Source organism: Eublepharis macularius, chromosome 5, assembly GCF_028583425.1.
Source record: "Eublepharis macularius isolate TG4126 chromosome 5, MPM_Emac_v1.0, whole genome shotgun sequence".
In the NCBI taxonomy this organism is placed as follows: domain Eukaryota; kingdom Metazoa; phylum Chordata; class Lepidosauria; order Squamata; family Eublepharidae; genus Eublepharis; species Eublepharis macularius.
In genome coordinates, this window is record NC_072794.1 from 126432598 (window position 1) to 126453421 (window position 20824).

Genomic DNA, 20824 nt, shown 5'->3' on the forward strand with positions numbered 1-20824 from the left:
AGCAACAAGGATCCCGTGAAGAAGGGACAAGCAAGCCAAGCATTCCAACTCATTTCCTTTTCCACCTCCTCCTTTGTCTGATCCTGACAGAACCACACACCCCTCACTGCTTCTACCTCTTCTACAATTCTGCTCCTGCTGTTTAGAGTTTTTTCCATTATTTCAACTGATACTTTTATGATCTTTTAGTCCCTTCTCAAGACCCACTTCAGTAGCAAAACATTGCCTAAACCCACTCAATCAATTGACCCTCCTTCATGCCAACTTAATCTATCCCTTCCCAGCCCATTTTTGCCAATACAGCTGCTACCAGCAAAGACTACAGAGTTAATGTAAGTTTAATTATTTAAGATAATTATTGAAGAAAATCCTACAGGCTCCATGACAAGATTTTAGTGGTAGCTGTTAGGCTACACAAAGCAGTTGGGAGGGAAGTTTGTTTCTTTCTATCTTACCATTCTTGAAATGGGAGAATGAGCTTATTAAATAGTAATTGAGCAAACATCTTACCTGCTAATAAATGAAATTTCTCTTTTCTGCACCTTGTCCTGAAGTAACAACAATAGCTCTCACAGAGACAGCTGTTTTCATGCAATATACACACTTGTTTATAAGACCATTGCATTATGCTTAGTGGTTGGTAGCCTGACACTTTAAGGATTCCACCAAATTTTCATACTGGTTTCCAATGATTTTTTTTGGCTTGTGACATTCTGAACATTTGCATTGTATTATATTCCCAGGGAAACAGGCCAAAGAGTTCTAATTCCAAACCATCTTAAGTACATGCAGTAATGTGCAGCACATTATGAACGCCTCAACACTACAGGGTCATGCTACAAATCAATGCATAATTCCACATACTCATCAATTCCCAATAAGAGAAATGCTTCTTACAGTTGCTTATGAGTAGGGAATGAAGCAGCTGACATGCAAGAAGGATCATGAAAATAGGCTGTCCGGTTTATAAATATCCTGTATTCCAGAACCCAAAGCAAGGACCCTTCATTCTCTGAAGGATACATGAAGGATCACTAGATTATTTTCAGTGAACTATTATTTCCTGCAGCTACCCAGACACCAGTATTTGCTCAAGTGATTTGCATATTTATGCAAAAACAAATTACAATCAAGTTTACCATATTGACTAAATGTCAAGATAGTAAATTAAGTTTATCATCTTGAGAGCTAGTGTGATGTAGTGGTTAGTGTCAAGTTAGGATCTGGGATACCCAGGTTCAAATCCCCACTCTACAGTGGAATCTTGCTGGGTTACTTTAGGCCAGTCACACATTCAACCTAACCTACATCACAGGATTGTTGTGCAGATAAAACAGAGGAAAGAATGATATAAGACACTTTGAATCTGAACTGGGGAGACAGGTAGGTATAAATGAAGTAAATTTTAAAAAGTTAGAAGTCATACTTTTGTTCTTACCAGAAGCTGAAATTACAAAATGTTTATTTTCAGATTTTTTAAAAAATCCAACAAGTAAACAAGGCTCTTCCAAAAAAACTTGACTTGTTCATGCCAGAAGATGGAGAAACTAAGTCCAGTTTTAACTCTTCCAGGGAATAATTCTCTTCCTATAGTCAGTTTTGTAAAGACCAAGGAACAGCTAACACAGAGATTTACCTTCATTAGAGACATTTAATATCTAAAGCATGTATTTATTTCAAGCAGGTTTTCTCTGTTGGCAACAAAACACCAACCAAAGTCTCAGAAGTCCTGTTGAATATTTTCTTTGTTTGCTTCTCCATGTTGTTGCTTAATCTGAGAGATTTCATTTTCCAGCTGCACAATGGTTCGTTCAATCTCATAATTTTTACTGACCAGAGACACCCACCTGGAAAGAAAACAAAATCCTAGTTTAAAGATCTATTTAAAATTCCTTAGGTCTAAAATATTAAATAAGGAAACAATGAAAAGGAGGGTCCAGGTGGTGCTATACAACACCACAAGCTCAATAAGACTAGTTCTAGCTCTCTATGGATGCACTATTGACCCAGCAAAAACCAGAAGTGAAAGCTTAGACAAATGGGTGGAGGAGATTGGTCTGGGCAGCAAACCAGAGCAAAAAAACAGCTTCTGGTCACAACACATAGGACCTGTTTCAATTTGCTCACCTGTTTCAAATCCAAATTCTCACCTGCTTCAATTTGCTGCCCTCTATTCATGTGTACACACACAAACATACACTCACCCCTCTATTTCTTAACATGTTACTTCTGTAAGGTAACTGGTGGAATACAACCCAAGCTTGGGACCAGACATACTTTACTTGAATGGGAAGGGCAAAATAGATATAACTCATGTTTTCTGCTAACTATTTATACTGGGCAATTTGAACACTAATTAATTACATATACTTTGGGGATTTGAGCGTTCTCCCTAAGAATTTTCCAGCTACAACGTGTCATCAGTTCACACTCTGCAAGTGGTTCTCAAACTTCAGCAATCCAGGGACCTAGTTAAATGTAAAGGTAGTCCCCTGTGCAAGCACTGAGCCATTACTGACCCATGGGGGGATGTTGCATCACGTTTTCTTGGCAGACTTTTTGTTATGGGGTGGTTTGCCATTGCCTTCCCCAGTCATCTACACTTTACCCCCAGGAAACTGGATACTCATTTTACCGACCTTGGAAGGATGGAAGGCTGAGTCAATCTTGAGCTGGCTAGCTGAACCCAGCTTCCGCCAGGATCGAACTCAGGTCATGAGCAGAGCTTGGGCTGCAGTACTGCAGCTTACCACTCTGCACCACGGGGCTCTTATATACCTGTAGTTATGACACCTGTATTAAAAGTCTACATTCTTGATGTCACTCAGTCAACTAGAGCATCTAGGGCTGAGTTACTGGAAGCTAGCAATCAATGAGCATACTTTCTAGCTAATGCTCTGAAGTTATCTAAAAATTAGGTGACCAGAGGACAGAGGCTGTACAAGTTCCCACCACTCACAAAAGAAGTAAGGCAGCTCTTGTTTTCTTCTCCTGTATTGGACAGCCTCTGGCCCAATTCCAAAAAACCTGTCTGTTTTCATGTTATGTGGATGGGCATTAGAGGGGATCTAGATCCTAGTTTAAGAAAAACAGCATTATACTACATTGAATTAAATTTGCCTGATCCATACAGTGCACAACATATGCGTTTTTTTAAAACTCCTTTAGTCAAGAACTCTAGTCACTTCTGATAGCACCAATAAGAATTTTTGAATTAGATCAGTATAGTTTTTCAATCTGCATCAGTGACCACCTTCACCGAAAAATAACACACCACAAAGTATATCTCAGCTGTATCTTTTCTGTAGTAATGTACACAAAAGTTAAGTGTTCTGGAACTGCACTTTGTACCTTTTGTACAATGGAAAAGTATTAAAGAATACACAGTTCAAGGACAGAGAAGACACAAGAAAAAGTTCTAGATACTTACGTAGATTCCATCTCCCGAAGTTTAGCACCAGCAGTGAGCTGCATATTCTTCCGCTGCCAGTTGAGGTCCTGAATGTATTTCCTGAAAGAAAGGGAGGAGCATACTGAATCACTTGCAGGCATCTCCTCTGTTACCTGGGACACAGTTCAATGGTATGAAAAGGATCTTAGACAACCACAAACTTAATCCCCAAAGTAGAAGCCTGGCAGCCATTTTGATCAATCAGCGGTTCCCGGTTCAGCACAAACCATACTTTGTCATTATATCTGAAACTACAAAGATTTATGTATCTCCTTCAAACTCAGATTGCAAAGCACAGGAAGGGGGACACAGGGTTAGGGTTCAGTCACACAGCACTAGACCATGGTTTAATAGAACCTCTGAACCATTCCTAAATGGCATATCATGCACAAACATACCATCAGGAAGAAACTCACTACATGATCTTGCAAGTAAAGCCATGGTTTAACTCACTCTCAACATTTTTAGTTCATTGCGAATATAGTAGCACCAATAATACTATTAGAGAATCTTTGCTTCCATCTTATTATTGTATTGCAACACAGCTATATATGCATCTTTAACACTAATTCAACAGAAAATTACTCACAAAGGGTGCACATTCTTGACCAGCTAATTATCTTATAACATCAAACACCATATGAAGGTATCTATACTTGAATATTTTCTTAAAGTATATAAAAACTGTTAGCTTATTCTTGCTACTTTTTATCATAACAAAGTCTACTTAAAAATAGTGACTTCAAGTTTATCATGCATATGAATCTTTTCACCCCTCAGCCAATACACCCCCGCATCTTTAAACTCTATTTTCACTTCTGTGAAGTTGGACATTCTTGCCATTCTCAGACGCTTCTGCACCTGGGCCTCAACACACAGAATCCATTACATGGGTTAGACTGTTTCTAATCTACAGAAGGCAATGTTATAGTGTTACTTTTTTGTTTCCTATCCCTCTCTAAGGCTATTCTATTCTGGGTATCTAGACTCCCTATTTGGCATGTTTAGTTAAGATACCAGGCCAACTTTGTTTCAGGTGTACAGAAATACCCATCATGATCTTTCTGGTCAAGGCCAGCAATGGTTTCCCTATATTCCTGGTCACATCCATGACAGGCTGTATCTCTGTGGGGAGAGTCTGGCTTTCCAGACCCTGCAGTGCCACCCACCAATTATAAACAATAATACTCATCAGAGGGTGTTGCAATGCAAAGTGAGATAGAAACTGGGTCTTTGCATAAAAGATGTGGGAAAGGAAGGAAGAATTTTCAACTAGAATTTGTCAAGACACATCAGGATTGAAAGATTGTCTGCAAGCCTCATTCTAGTTTCACAAAATAACTGCAGTTGAATTATATGCATATTTCTTTTATTTTTTCCCCAACGGCAACCAAAAACAGCTTATACCATCACCCCTCCTCCATTGCACCCTTACAAACAGCCATACAGTGAGATAGAGATTAATCATAATAACTGCACTTATATATCACTATTCTGGACAAATTAAAGCCCCACTCAGAGTGGTGAACAAAATCAGTATTGTTATTATCCCCACAATACAGCTGGGAAACTGGGGCTGAGAGCACTGGCTTATCCAAGGCCACCTAATAAGCTCATGGCAGTAGAGGGATTCAAACCAGCAGAGTGCTGATTTGCAACCCAACCACTTAACTACTATGCTACAGCAGCTGACACACCATGATGGGCCCTTGGTCACCCTGCAAGCTTCCATGGCAGAGTGGGGATTTGAACCTGAGTCTCCCAGGTTCTAGTCCAATACTAGTCCTAGTTTTGAGTGATGTGGCTATTGCTCAGTTCAAGCATACTTCGATAAAAGAGAAGGACAAAGTTTACTGTCAACCAAACACTGTTATCAAGAGCTGGTTTCCTTATATGATATAATTATATTGGATGTATCTTCATTTTTAGGGGGGAAATGGTTGTAGCAAAAATTAAGACAGTCCCCCCCACCCAAATTTACCAGCCTGTGCTAACACATTATTTAAAATACAAAAGGACTTTTTGATCCTATAGTTGATCTTTAAATTCAGTAAAATGTGAAAAACCTACCTGTTCTGAAAAGCCTTTAAAATGGAAAATGCAGAGTTTTAATTGCTTGATAGCATCTTATATGCTAATGGCCAAGCAGTGCCCTCCCCCGCCCCCGCCATGGATAAAGCCTATGGATTGGGGCCACTAGGCTACAAAGCAGATGCTTCTCCAACCTTGGGGAACCCCCTAGGCTTGTAGAAAAACTTACACTTACACACACAAACATATTTAGATCTCCCCCAAACCACTTATCTGACTACTGTTCTTGCATGCTCTTCCAACACAAACAGGTCAAAGTGGCATGCAGTGGAGAGAGAAGTGGGACCCTGCCTGCCTGCCAGGCCTCACCTTCCCTGGGCCTGAACAACAAGACAGCCAACTGTCCCAACAAGCACCATGTTCAGCCAGCACTGGGACACACAGAGCCCTGCCAGCCCTGGGGTTGTGGTAAGTGTCGGCATGCTCAGCCAGCAATAGGCTGCAACTAGGCTTCCAAATTTCCAGCCAATCAATCTCCTAGGGGTTTACCCCATTGCCTGCCAATTGCTAGCAATTGGCAGGTGACAACCCTTGTGATCGCCCGCTACCAGCAGGCAACCTGGCAAAGCTTGCACTGGGTGCATTCCCAGCAGGACACAATGATATCACTTCCCAAAGTGATGTCATCACACCTCTCCAGAAGCATGTGTGCAAAGAGAGCATACCAGTAAGTCCTGGGTTCCCTCCACCTTCCACTGGGAGGGTATAGGGATTGGGGAACCCTAGCTGCAATGCACTGTAAGGAAGTTGCTAACCTGAGACTAGGTCTTTGGAAGAAAATGGCTGAACTTAAGTTCAGAATTGTAAGTATTGTCAGGTTATGGCCTAGCTGAGATATGTAGTTGCAGAGCTGATTAGTGACATCTGTGAAGCAGTCTCTGTGTTCTCCAGAGATTTGAATTTGGAGAGACTGTTCTCAGAAAGCTCTGTGTTAACTCCCTAGTTTTTCACACAGCTGAAAATGCTAATTAACAGCATAGCCCCGATTGGCTCTTGAGTTGCTGGGTGATTCACTGAGTCCTGAAAAGATGGCTTCTCAGCTTACCCAGTTAGCTTTCTTTGATCAAGCTTTGACCATGATGCAAGTACACCAGGGAGAAGCTGAAAGCTGCATGCTATTCATTACCTCAGCATGTCCCTATATGCAGAACCAACCAGGCATGGGAGAGGGCTCACATTCTAAAGGATGGTGGGATAAGTAACAATGAATGCCATACAGTGATGCTTAAGTAGCTAGCGCTTGAGAGCTACCTAAGAGGTAGTTTTATTATTTAGCAACAATAAGGTGCTGGAGGAGAGTTCTGCAAATACCACGGAAAGCCAAAAAGTGGGTACTAGATCAAATCAAACCTGAATTCTCCCTAGAAGCTAAAATGACAAGAATAAGGCTATTGAACTTTGGTCACATCATGAGAAGACAAGATTCTCTGGAAAAGTCAATAATGGTAGGGAAAGTGGAAGGCAGTAGGAAAAGAGAAAAACCTAAAACGAGACGGCTTGACTCAATAAAAGAAGCCACGTCCTCCAGTTTGCAGGATCTGAGTAAGTCTGTTAATGATAGGACGTTTTAGAGGTCTTTCATTCATAGGGTCACCATAGGTCAGAGGTGATTTGACAGCACATAACATATACACACACACACACAAGGTTTTCTTATTTTAATTTTTTTGCCTGTGTAAGAGTGCTTCATGCTTTCTGCAAACACTCCTTAACGAATAGACTTATTTTATTTAAGCCGAGTCTGGTATTTATGACTTGTGCATGAGTATACCCCAGAAACAAACCTTGAGATTGAAAGCCTGGCCTTTGGGAAAGGAAGACCTTTCAATCTCACAGAACCAAAAGAGAACACATCCCACCTGCTTGATTGCTGAAGTGGCTGTGATGAACACTCAGAATTGGGAGGAGAGGTGCTGGGACACAGGGAGCCCCAACCACAGCCAGCCAACACTGCAGCACAACAAGATCTTGCAGGCCCAGGAAGGGCCATCACCTCAGGTAGGAAGGTAGAAGAGGAAAGGCAAAGGATATTCTGGGGAGGGGGGGGGGTACGGTCATTTGACTGAGAGGGAAAGCGTATTTGCTAGGGAGGGGGGACAGGGTAAGGGTGTTTGGGAGAAAGTCAAGAAAGGAGGTGCGGTTACAGTATTTGCCAGTGAGGCTGTGGGAGGTAAGGGGGGAGAAATGGGGAAGCATCTTTAGAAAGGAGATGGAAGAGGGAAGGATCCTTTGGAGAGAAAAAAAAAACAAAGGAAGGGGAAATGGGTTTGCCATCCCTGCAACTGTCCTGCAGGCCCACAATTGTTAACTATAGCCACCTTGCTTAAGCTTCTGAAAGCACAAGTTTGGAATATTAATAACTAAACCCATTATATATGTAGTTGTGTGTCTACTACATGAAGAACTAGAAACGCCTGAAAATCTTGTTAGCATCAAAAAATTCTGTACCAGCACTCTGCAAAGACTATATCCTCATATGCTTAGCCTCTATGTTTAGAACTCTTTTCAATTTAAAGGAAATAGAAGCAGGACTTACCTCAAGCTCTGCAGCTCCTTTTGTGCCTGTTCAATCATATGAACTAGATGCCTAGAAGCAACGGAACTATGTTTAACAAATTATACAACAGTGAGAAAGTAAAAAAAAAAAGCAAAGCATGAGGCCGCATTTTAATATTCTTGACTAAAATAAACATGTGAACACATTTATAATATGCATAAAAGTACACTACACTTCAAATCAGCAGGGACAGTTCCACATTTCAGTCTGCATATCATAACAGTTGTCAGGGGTCTGGGGCACATCCCCCAGACTTACCGGGAGGAAGAGACGGGAGACAGCCAGGAGACAGCCGCCCAGTCACCCCAGCTGGCACCCTCGGCCAGAACCAACCTGCACAGGAGGGAGGGAAAATAACACCCAAGCCTCAGAGGATTAGAAGGGGCAGATGGAGGTCAGCTAGTCCCACCCTCCAGTGGGAGCCCAGGGTGCCAGGCAGGGAGGGGGAGGGCAAAGGCAGTGGGGACAGGCAACCAGCAGCCAGGCAAACTGAAGCCTTACCAGCCAGGGAGGAGAAGCAGCCTCAGCAACCCAGAGCCACGCCCCAGCCTGCAGCCCAGCTTGAAAGCAATAACCTAGCCCAGGGGATGCCAGAAGCGAAGCAACACCAGGTGGAGCTGCCTGAGGCAATCTGGGGGAGAAGATGGGCAGTCAGCCAAGGAGGCTCAGCTGGATCTGCTTTCAGCAGTCAGCCCAGCCAGAGAGGCTGGATAGCCAGCCAACGAGGCACAGGTGGCCCGGCCCAGTGCTTCCAGCCAAACGAGCACAGGTACAGCTGCCTAGGCCAGCTAGGGCCATGGTTAGAAGGCAGCAGAAGGGCATGGTTGGCAGGTGAAGCGTGGCAAGGCTGAGGGGATAAAAGGGAAGCCCTCCCACAGGGCGTGGTGGGTTGAGTAGGAGTGATGGAGTGGAGTTGGAGCGGAGCAGAGTGAGAGAGTGAGTGAGAAGAGGCAAGGAGGAAGGTGGATGAAGGAGATCAAGGGGGAGGACTGGATCAGGTTAAGCAGGCCAGCGAGTGGACTGAGAGGGAGTCTGGGTGATGTATACCACCCCTCCTTCCACAGAGCAGGGTCCTGCATTATCCCTGACACCTCTTTGACGTCAGGGCCAGGCATGCCGGTGCCCCGACCAGCAGTGGCCGCAGCAAGCCCTGACAACAGTAAAACAATTTATTAGGATTATAACTATTCCCTTTTGAGCACCAAACTTGGAAAACAAATCTGCACTTTCTGAACAGTAGCTCAGTAGCATATGATTTTTAGCTGTTTTTTTTTTAAATCGATGATATGGTGGGTCAAGGGGAGAGGTAAGTCCAAGTCTCAGTGTTTCACATCCCATAGCATGACCAATGTAGACAGGGTAAAGAGCACCACCGTGTACAAAGCAGCACAGAATGCCTTGATCATTTGTCTAATTTATCTGTAAGACATTTCACTACTATGAAGGAAATATAAACATTCGGACACTGAAAACTCAAATCCTTCCAACTAAGCCTTTTCAGTGGAATGGCTGGAGGCAGAGAAAACTACTTACTCATTATATACTTTCCAGGCATTGCAGCCATACTGAGACATCAACTCCAAGTTTTCAATTCGAACTGCCTGATGCTCCAGCTGAGCCATTGAATTATTAACACATTCCTGCCAGGCTGTGATATCATTCTTCTGCCCAGAAGAGGGAGCAGGCAGTTCATACCTGTCAAAACATCGGAAAACATTGCTGTTAAGCAGTAAGACAGGTGATGTTCAACTAATTTTTGGTGAAAGGTTCAAACATAAGATTTTAGCAAATATTTTTGAAAGCACAATGCTGGTTCATTGCTACAGTGCCAGATACTTGCAGCACGAACTGCAATAGTCTTAGCAAGCATCTATTTCCCAATAGCTATCACCATGATGAATCTGTTTTTTAAAAAAATCTGAATTAAAATTGCATAAATAGATTAAAACATTCCTCGAAATCCCAAGTATTAAAGACTGTTGCAGTAAGATGCTCTACTAAGATACATTGCAGATGCTGGAAACACGTAAGATCTGGAGCATCACCTTTTAATACTTTTAGAAGCCATTCAACCAAGCCTTGATTTTTTTCTAAACATTTCTTCAGCATAAATGTTGTGTACTCTATCAACTAAGTCCCCTTGATTTACCTTTTCATGCTCAGCAGTTCTAAAGGCTGTCGGGCTGCTAGGCGTTCAAACTCATTCCGCATTATTTCAGTCTAAAATCAAGCAGAATTAGTCATTAAAAGCAACTTTTGGTCTTGATTATTATATCTGTATAGTGCTTTTCAATTTTAATTTGTTTTCAAAGTAATTTACCACTTAAAAACTACATTAAATTGGAACATGAAAATACTATCACAAACCTTACAATAATAACCCTCCAGCCTGATCTGAAAGCAGACATCTTGCTTAAAAAACTAGTAGAACATTTTATACGTTTCCTAAAAGAAGCAAGGGATGAGCCATATATTCTGATGAAGAACATTCTGTAGCAGCAAGGTAACTACTGAAATGCCGAGTGGATGCTAACTACATCCATAATATACAGTACCCTGAATAAAACCTTACTGGCAGATCTTCAAGCACAGGAGATGGACAAGATATTATATGAGAAAAGATACGTGCCAAGATACTCTGAACCTTTATAGACTTAAAAATTAGCCCCTACGAACATTTTAAAGGAAGCAAGGATGATTTTTTAAAATGTTTTTATATACTTTGGCATTAAAGTGAGAACAGATTGCTTTTACTGTATGTTCGTTTGAAAAGGCTTCATAACATCTATTTTCATTTATTTACAGCCTGCATTTCTCACTGTGGCTCAAGAGAGATTACACAGTATAAAACAGTATCATCAAACAACATGAGAAATACAATTATAATAATAATGGTTACAATATCCATACTTTAACTATTACAAACAATTGAAGGAAATGAGCACAGGAAGAATAAGTGTGTCCACAACAGTTCTATGTATCTGTGGGAGTTAGATTACTGTAATGCACTCTACACAGAGCTTCCCCTGAACCTGATCCAGCGGTTACAGCTGGTACAGAATGCGGCAGCGTGTGTCATCACAGGACTGCCGATGCATGAGCATATAATGCCGGCACTGTGTCAGCTGCACTGGTTACCGGTGGAGCACCGAATCAGGTTCAAGATTTGGTACTAACCTATAAAGCTCTATGCGGACTGGGACTGGCGTATCTGCGGTACCCATATGAACCCCAGAGGACTCTTCACTCTTTTCGGTCCTGGCCCCATCCTGGTGGAACGTTCTGTTTAATGAGACTAAGGCCCAGCAGGATTTGTTATCTTTCCACCGGGCCTGCAAAACAGAGCTGTTCCGCCAGGCATATGGGCAGTGCTAGGCAGAGCCTCCCTGGCTGGTTGATGGTGGAATAGGCCCTCCCTACTACCAATACCCCCATTTAGTAATCTCCTTTACTGCTAAGATGCTCTGGAGATGGTTACGGTTTGTTTGGTTGGATTTTCTGCTGCTATGCTCATGTTTATATGTATTTTAAATTGTGTAATTTTGGATGTTTTTATGGTTTTTAACACATTAATTGTCTTGTGTATTTTAACTTGTATGAGTTTGTAATTAGCCCTGAGCCTGCTGGTGTAGGGAGGGCGGAATATAAATCGAAAATAAATAAAAGTAAATAAAAATAAAAATAAGTATCTGGAAAAGCCAAAACTTAGAACTATTGTTTTAATACAGGACAAAACCAGAAGTTTGTAGAAGCAGCAATTAATGAAGCAATCAATTCTGCGAAAGTCCAGCTCAAGGCTGACTTCCATCCTTCTGAGGTTGGTAAAATGAGTACCCAGTTTCCTAGGCATAAAGTGTAGACGACTGGGGAAGGCATAGCAAACCATCCCGTAACAAAAGTCTGCCAAGAAAAGTCGTGATGCAACATTCCCCTCCCCCCCCCACACACACACATGGGTCAGTAATGACTCGGTGCTTGCACCTTTATCTTTTTTCCAGAGTAAAGAAGCTGAGCATTTAGAGAATGAGCCACATAATCAGTATGTGTACTGGTTTGGTCTGCAAATCTAAGTATATTTACCTGGAAGAAAGTACTACTTATTTCTAACCAAATGCATATTGCATTGAAGTTAGTAAGTTACTATTTTGCATTCATTTAGAAATCAAAATCAACAACTCTGAATTATACATTTTCATAGAATTATAGGGTTGGAAGGGACCTCTAGGGCCATCCAGTCCAACCCCCTACACAATGCAGGAAATTCACAGGTACCTCCCCACCCCCCCAGATGCATCCAGTGACCCTTACTGCATCCTCAGATGACGGCAAAACACCATCAGGATCCCCAGTCAAACTGACCTCAGGAAAATTGCTACCTGACCCCAGGGTTGCGACTGGCCGTACACTTGTACGGCATGTAAGAAGGGGCCACAAGAACTAAGCACTGATGTAACCCTTCATGCTCTCCCTGTCATGATCTGTCTAGGTTCACAGAATAAGCATTGCTGTCAGATGGCCATCTAGCCTCTGTTTAAAAACCTTCAAAGAGCCCACTATCTCCCGAGGAAGCCTGTTCCACTGAGGGACTGCTCTGTCAGGAAATTCTTCCTAACGTTCAGCCAAAAACTCTTTGGATTTAATTTAAACCCACTCATTCTGGTCTGACCTTCTGTGGCAGCAGAAAACAACTCCACACCATCCTCTATATGACAGGCCTTCAAGTAGTTGAAGATGATTATCATATCACCTCTCAGTCATCACCTCTCCAGGCTAAACTTTCCGAGCTCCTTCAACCTTTGCTCATAGGACTTGGTCTCCTCACCATCTTCATTGCCCTCCTCTGAACACATTCCAGTTTGTCTATATCCTTCTGAAAATGTGGTGCCCAAAACTGAACACAATACTCTAGGGTGAGGTCTAACCAAAGCAGAGTAGAGCTTTACAGAGCTGGTTTAATACTGTGGTGAATATTATGAACCAGAAAGTTCCCAGTTAAAATCTCACCTCAGTCATGTGCTCATAAGGCCATTTTAAGCAAGCATATATATTCTCTAAAGCCCATAAATACTTTGTTGTCTCATAGTTATGTTTCCTGAATACTTTGAATACTATAAAAACTACATAAACAATATTTTTGAAAAAAAGTTCTGTTCACTTCTACATTAGCATTCAGTTACGATAAGACTGTCATACACTTCCCAAGACAAACTTCCTTTATACCTTTGGGGGAAGCTGCTTTTCCCTGTACTCCTTCAGATTCCCAGTATCTATTATGAAAAGGTAACAATGGAAATACAACAAGCACTCTAGTTCTACTATTTAAGTTCTTCCCATATATATGTTCTTATTTTTATTAATGCCAATTACTAAGACTTTAAAATAAAATTAACAGAAATTAAGGAGTTACATTCATTTCTATAATGGACTTCAAGTTAATAATTCTCTGTTTACTGTTCCCTCAATGTAGCTAATTTTAGGTCTCTGGCTACAGATAACACAAACAACAGTAGACAGATGCCTTTAGTAGCTCTCAAAACTTAATTTCTAAAACTAAAAAGTTACTTTAGCAGAGAACCCATTTTTGAAGTTGGCTCTCATCTCCAAAAACTTCACCCTGCTCATTCATTCATTCATTGACCCTGCTCATATACATCGGATGTAATTACTCTGTAGACAGAAATGGGCATTTTGAACATACCTGGGGCACTTCACATATTCTTAGGGTTCAGCCCAGCACTGAAAAATTTATTACATTTTCATACATGCTTTCTTAGAAAAGAACCCTTCATTTTCTCCTCACCACTATTCTGCAAGGCAGGCTACACTGAGATAGAGCAACCGGCCCAAGATTCCCCGAACAACACTTGCTGAGGCCTGATCTACATATGCAGCAGAAAGAAACTGTAGCAGTGGGGTAGAATACTTCATTTATACTCCACCTTTGTTCCCAACAAAATGATTTACATTGGTCTCCCTCCTCCTTTAATCCTCACAACTAGGGTTGCCAGCTCTCCTTATCCTCCCAGCTGGAGGAGACTTGGCACTTACCGTATGCATTCTGTGTGCTTGGTTTCTCGTGCTCCCAGAGCTTGCATGAAGATGTCACTTCCAGGAAGCGATATCATCAAGCCAGCAATGGAAGTGCTTCTGTGCTCCATGCGGGGCAGATTATTTAAGAATTGGTCCCAAACGAAGCACAGGAGCATTACTGCAGCCAAGGAAACAACATCACTTCCAGAAGTGACATAGTTGTGTCTACTGGGAGCACCAGTTGTGTCTACTGGCGGGCAATCCAAAACCTCAAGCAGGTAAACCGCCAGAAGATTGCCCATCACTGGCGAGCACCTGGCATCACTACTTACAACAGCCCTGTGAGACATGTTCGGCTGAGAGAGTGTGACAAGCCCAAGGTTACTCAGCAAGCTTCCATGACAATGTGAGAATTGATACCTGGGTCTCCCAGATCCTAGTCCAACACTGTAGCCACTACAGAACACCAAACTACTAACAGAAGAATCCGTTCTGAACCACCACCTCCCACACACACGGCAAAAGTCAGCCACAAGTAAAAAGCAGAACAAAATGTTCTAGAACCGCCTATTCCCTGAGTTGCTACTTTTCCTACTTAGGAACCAACTTTAAAAGATCCATTCTAACTCTACATGCGCCTAGACCAGGCCACGCCAGCTCGATTGCAACCACTACGCCACGCTCTTCCTCCGTCAAAACCGAAGCGTTTGTTAGCCGAATACTGACCCTTCCTCACCTCGAACGCGCTGTAGTCCGGCGCAGGCAGGTAACTCAAGTAGTTCTTGGTGGGCCGGTAACGCCGCGTCTCCTCTTCCACCAGCGCCGCGGCCTGGACGGAAAAACAAGCAGATATTATTAGATCAGCTTCTCTGACGGACTCGGGACAGCCTCAGCTCGCTGCGCCACTCACCGCTTCCCGCACGCCTGGCGCCTCATAGCCTTGGTCGAAATACGGCAGAGCGTCTACGGCTACCTCGCCGGCCACCAGACCCGGCCCGGACATCTTGCACCACCCGCCTCGCGCACGTTAACTACGCCACACATGCGCCGTCGCCCCAGCAACGCGTCTTCTGCGCGTGTGCAGCCTTTGGGCGAAAACAACGCTTACAGCTCCTACCCCTACATAGATTTGACCTTCCAACAAAATAGGCAGCGCCCCCTGTAGGTTAGTCTTCTTTATAGCCGGTACCTTCAAAAATACTGCAGAGTTCCGGTAGAGATTGGGTTTAATTCTCTGTAGTCGAGTCCTGCGCTCGAGAGAAAAGCGACTCAAAAATGTTTTGAATAAATAAGTACTTGTTTAAGTAATTGCCTCGCGTCCAGACAGCATTCTGCAAATACTGCGGACTTGAATGGGACCCTTAGGACGCTGAAGAAAATGGATTATGAATTGCCAGCCAAGAGATACAGGGCCAGAGATACAGTGTCAGGAAAAAGATGGAGGTCTGACATGAGGGATTAGATTTTGGGGGAAAGGCATCAGGTTGCCAAAAAAAAAAACCTTACATAAATTAAAACCTTTTTAAGCAGTTGGGAAAATACACATTTCCATTGTAAGCCACATTTCCCCCCAAAATTGACTTTTCCCTAAGTTGGATAGTTAAATATATGTACGTCTTTAACTGGCTGGTGCCAAGTGTTAAAGAACAAGGTAAAAACCGTGTTATTTATTTCATTTAAAACCCACTGGACCCAAAGTGGCTTGGAACGTTCCATTTTATCCTCACAACCTGGTGAAATAGATTTGGCTGAAAGTATTGGGACTGGCCTAAGGTCAGATCACCCCATCAATTTCCACAGCACAGTGGGGATATGAACTTGGGTCTCTAAGATCCTAATATGCCAATAACAGTATCACAATGGCAAACAATGCTTGCTATACAGAGGTCATTTCCATAGAGAAAGCTGAAGAACACCACCTGTATTTTATTACTATGTGACAATTGCCTCAACCTTGATAGCCTACACAAGCCCAATCTTGACACATCTTGGAACCTAAGAGGGGTTTGACCTTGCTTAGTAATTGAATAGAAGATCTCCAAGGATCTATGGTCATTATGCAGAGGCAGGCAATGACAAACCATCTGTTAGTCTCTTGCCTTGAAAACGCAAGTATGAGTCGCCATAAGTAAGCCATGACTTGAAGATAGTTGTAGGTGGGTAGCCACGGTCTGCAGTAAAACAGCAGGATTTGCGTCCAGTGGCACCAACAAGATTTTCTGGATATGAACTTGCAAGAGTTAGAGCTTCCTTCTTCAGATACAACTTGCAGGCACTTTCCACCACCACCATGTAACAAATACCAAAGTGCCTACCATTTCCCCCATGAACACATACAGAAAGCCATAGATCTTCAGAATGACAAAGACTCCTGTGGCACCTGATGGTAGACTCTGGCTTGCAAAAGTTTATTATGCAATACATATATTAAATGTTTAAGATGTCACAAAACTGTTATTTTGGCTACAAAATAATGTTAATGTTTTCTAATGACTTGCTTTCCCTCTGAATCCACAATTCATCTTCAGGCATGGAGCCTGAGAAAAGAGGTATTCTGGGTTTGCATATGTGCAGGAGAAAGCAAGTTTTCATAATAGAAGAGAGTTTATAATTTGATTTATGTAAAATTAAGGTCTGATAAAATAGCACATCAAAGGTGGATACTGCACAGGTGAAATAATTGGGCATGTATAGATGCTTTGAGTGGGTAGCAGCTCAGTTTAAACAAAGTGCAAAACCCCAAAGAAAAAACGGTTTGGCCTATCAGTGTCATGTTTAAATTGAGGCTTAGGCCTATCAGTGTCATGTTTAAATTGAGGCTTAGGCCTATCAGTGTCATGTTTAAATTGAGACTTAGGCCTAACCTCCACATGTAGAAGAATGAAGAGGTAAGGAGGTACAAAATAAACTGTATTACATCAGACTGCAGGTCAGCAGTTACATTCTTCAAAGTACCCCATTACACTGAAAATGAGCAGAGTATGCTAAGGTTAGGCTACAACTTTTCTCCCCAATGTGCTAATTTTGTATTTGCCAGGAGATTTTATGTTAGGAAGCATTAAAAATCTCAGGAACTCTCCTTTTAGGGATAACTAGAGGCATAAGGGACAGCAACCATGAAGCCTTCCTAACCATCAGAAATATATATACATACATACAACTCAGTACAAAAAAAACAACACTTTATTTGAACCATGTTCCCAAAGGAACTTGGTTTATTACAGCTGTGTTACTGTACACACAGTTTTGGTTTTATTTATACATCACAGAATATGGCTTTGTCCAGAATGAGCAACATAGGCTGCAAAACATGGAAGCACCACACTGAAGAGAGACCAGCAATGGCAGGTTCTGTTTCCATGGAGATGAAGGAAGGGAGCCTATTTCCCTTATACAAGCATGCAGTGGTGTGGTTGAAATTATAAAGGAGGGTGATACATCCTACAGGATTACATTAACCAGACTATGTCCCACAAGTGGATGAGAATGGAACTGCAGGAGCTTTAAGCAGCTTCTTCCTGCTCTTCCAACCAAGTGCAATCATTTTTAAGTGCTGAGACATATTAGAAATGAATGTCACTCTCTGCTTCCTCTTATCAAACCTCTAGTTCAGCAATATGCTACAGAGTATAACATTCACAACAGAACTGCAACAGCAAACTGAGTCAGTCCATGGTTCTCAAATATTCCTCAAAGGGAACCAAAGAAAAATTATTTCCTTTACTTGTGTTTTGAACCCATTTGTCACCACATGATCCTTTGCATGTTTATTCAGAAATAAATCCCCGTAACTCCAACTGACCTTTCCATTTAAGGCTGAAATTCTATGCACATTTAACTGAGAGTAAGCACCCATGAACACAATGGGACTTAGTTCTGTTCAAGCAAGCATAGGTTTGGGCTGCAACAGTACAAAGAACCACAGCCTTGCAACTGGATCCTAATATATTTTTTCAGAAGTAAGTAGTATAGAGTTCAAAGGCACTTTTTCCTCAAGAAGAGTATACTCAAGATTGCTGCCTAAAGCTGAAAACCTAAATACACTTTCTATTAGGTAAATACTACTGAATTCAGTGAGGTTTAATTCTGAGTAAGCATGCATAGAAAGGGGCTTTGGAAATCTGGATCTGGCAAACAGATATTCTCCAGGCTTCCTGACACTCCATCAGTGGAGAATCAGTGAATGAAAACTTAAAATATCTGGCAGTACAAAGCAAATGCAGAACCCTCAAGTTAGAGTGCAAATTCTGAAATAAAATGTTAACATGTTCTTCAGTGTTGTTCCACAGATTTTTTTTTCCTCTTCTTGGTCTGGTACTTTGTGAGGAAGGAAATATTCAGGCTCTTGTGTGGGCCCATCAACCCATGCAGAACCCAAGTCCAATATTTCATCCAAACCCAGAGGTTAATTTGGCTATGTGGCAGAGACTGCTCAACCCACTTCACCAGCTTCCAAGACTTAAATGTTTCAAAAGAAATGTCTCTTTGTCTGTGCCACTGTTCACTCCAAGGCTGCACAGACCTAAGTATTAAACATGAGCCCATTTTTATACATACAATAAAGCTCCATTAAAAAGTGGTCTTTGACTACAGTCAAGGCAAGAGTAGCTGATGTAATCCAATGAATAAATTTCATTGTTTGTTGTATTTGGTTAAAGGTGACACAGATATTGGTCACTATACATCTTGGCAGTTATTGTGTAAGGTGTGCAAACCCATGAGGGAAAGGACTATACAGCACACTGCAAAGGTCTCTTCCCTCTAGTACTGGATACAAAAGGAATCAATATTTCTAAAAGCAGACCACAACAGACCCAGGTTTAAGGAATGAAAGATAACATTTGTGATGATGTTCAACAGCAGCAAAGGAGAATTATGCATTCAAAGATGAACCCATTTCTATTTGACTCCACACTCATGGGAAAATATAGTTTGTAAGAAACTCTCTTACCTTTTGAGCTAGCTCCATACCAAATCAAAAGGAGTTCATTTTAATTCTACCACGTGAGATAGAAAAAGTATCTCTATGCTCCCAACTGGGATCAAATGGTATTTTCTTAGCATGTGTGCCATTCTTACATGAGGCATATCTCCCCACCCTCACCCTCTATAGTAGAGATGAACTTGTAAAAAGGCTAAAACCATGTATTTTACATCATCAAAGAAAGCCTGACGCCTTTGATATAAAACCAAAATAGCAAACAAGAAGCAGAAGTTCTCATTTTGCTTACAACAGCTTAAAAATATAAAGCTTTGCAATATATAAAATCAACAATGAGCATGAGAACATGGATGAATCCAGGCTGATACTAGAGAATCTGACAGGCTGGTTTGACAGATGAGGATAGATTAAAAGGATTTTCCATTACAGTTTTAAAAAGAGCTTCCTTGTGCAGAGAAAGCATCCGTAGTGCAGTACTGGCACAGACCACTTCCTGGATTCGTTTCTCTTTCCTGGATCATGCATCCTTTTAAAAGGTATCAATTTAGCCTTTGAATTGCTTTAGGCCAACGTCTTTTATGAACCGGCCAAGCAGCATAAACAGGGATACCTCACACAGTTGTCTCAGTTTCCCCTTCACAGATGAGAGAAGCCCATTCTCTCTTAGCAATACTTCCATTGGACCGGGCAGAGTAAAGATCAAGAATTCCACTGAGATTTGTTTCAGTTTCTTCCAGTTTCTTGAAGCTCATCTGAGTCAAGTTCCAGTGATCCCATCTGTCCTACAGCAACAGGCAATGGAGTGACACCTCGTTATGACCAACCGAGAACTTAGAGCAACTTTTAGCAGCAATTCTGCAACTTCTCACTTCTTTTGTAGAAACTTCATTTTACTACCTAGAAGAAAAATATTTATAAAACAATAAGTTAACAGGTTAATTTATGTATATCTTGTCTTATCATTATGAAGCAGGCTGCATGCAAATAAACAAAATGCAACTTAAGCCAGGATCCAAAGAGCCATGGCTAGTTCTGCAGGTCCAGAGGAATATGGGCCTTGTGTTTCTCTGCATGACAGCACTTCTGAAATGTAGGGAGCTTTAAAAAGAAATTGGTGTAGTGGTGGAATGTCTGTTATTAAAAAGGAAAATAAATCCCACTGAGTGAGCCCAAGCCCTCGGGCATACCTGGTCCTTTTGGATCCTAGTCTTAAATCTCAAAGAGAAATATAGTGACAGTGCCATCCTATACCTTTGTAAGTCCCTTGATGTCACTGGGTGGAACAGAGTATGACCTTTCTTAGGATAGCACTATAGCAAGACTAAGCTGCATGTAATGGTTTGCTTGTAAGTTTGTGTACATAAAGTGAGGTTTTTTTAATATTGTGGGTTTAAATGCAGGCCTCTGAAGTAAGAATGGATGGGTGTATGGAATGTACCATGATTGGATGGTAGCTGTACCCTAGGGGATGGAGTGAACTGCAGTGTTTGGTCAGACTGCTGAGAAAATGTGGGCATTCTGTGAAGTTCACTCTGTGTGAAGAAATTCTGTGGCGTCTATCTCAGACCTCTGCCCACGCTCTTTTGCTTTGCTTCTGGCTCTATTTGATGAAAATGACTGAAGCTCCATCTTTTGCCTTGCTGTTTTGTGGGACTTTTGCTTGCTACAACTGAGAAACCAACTTGCTTTGCCTCCTAAGAATTTAATGTGGTATGTAGAGCTTACTGCTGTAGGTTTTTGTTTGTTTGTGCTC

The 20824-nt window shown here is 41.8% G+C and overlaps 2 protein-coding genes across 2 annotated transcripts in view; both read right to left on the reverse strand.

Moving 5' to 3' along the window:
- Positions 1 to 1445: 1445 nt before the first annotated feature.
- On the reverse strand, positions 1446 to 15176 carry BCAS2 (BCAS2 pre-mRNA processing factor). Its single transcript, XM_054980511.1, has 7 exons — positions 15040 to 15176; positions 14866 to 14958; positions 10249 to 10319; positions 9633 to 9794; positions 8079 to 8129; positions 3431 to 3511; positions 1446 to 1847 (listed from the first exon to the last, which is right to left on the reverse strand). Exons 1-7 carry the CDS (start codon positions 15130 to 15132, stop codon positions 1721 to 1723), a joined length of 678 nt encoding a protein of 225 aa, XP_054836486.1. The 5' UTR covers positions 15133 to 15176; the 3' UTR covers positions 1446 to 1720.
- A 2094-nt stretch (positions 15177 to 17270) lies between these two features.
- DENND2C (DENN domain containing 2C) overlaps positions 17271 to 20824 on the reverse strand; it is a 77533-nt gene continuing 73979 nt past the window's right edge. Inside the window, exon 19 of the mRNA XM_054981468.1 lies at positions 17271 to 19968. Within this exon, the coding sequence (XP_054837443.1) occupies positions 19937 to 19968 (32 nt within the window). The 3' untranslated portion in view covers positions 17271 to 19936. The remainder of the gene's footprint in view (positions 19969 to 20824) is intronic.

What these genes read in the sequence shown, in the direction of transcription:
- BCAS2 (XM_054980511.1), bottom strand. Translation starts at nt 15,132, where the DNA reads ATGTCCGGGCCGGGTCTGGTGGCCGGCGAGGTAGCCGTAGACGCTCTG. An exon ending in GAACTGCTGAGCATGAAAAG is followed by an intron (nt 9,795 to 10,248) that starts GTAAATCAAGGG and finishes ATGTTTTGACAG; the next exon opens with GTATGAACTGCCTGCTCCCT. An exon ending in AAGGAGCTGCAGAGCTTGAG is followed by an intron (nt 3,512 to 8,078) that starts GTAAGTCCTGCT and finishes CCTTTCTTTCAG; the next exon opens with GAAATACATTCAGGACCTCA.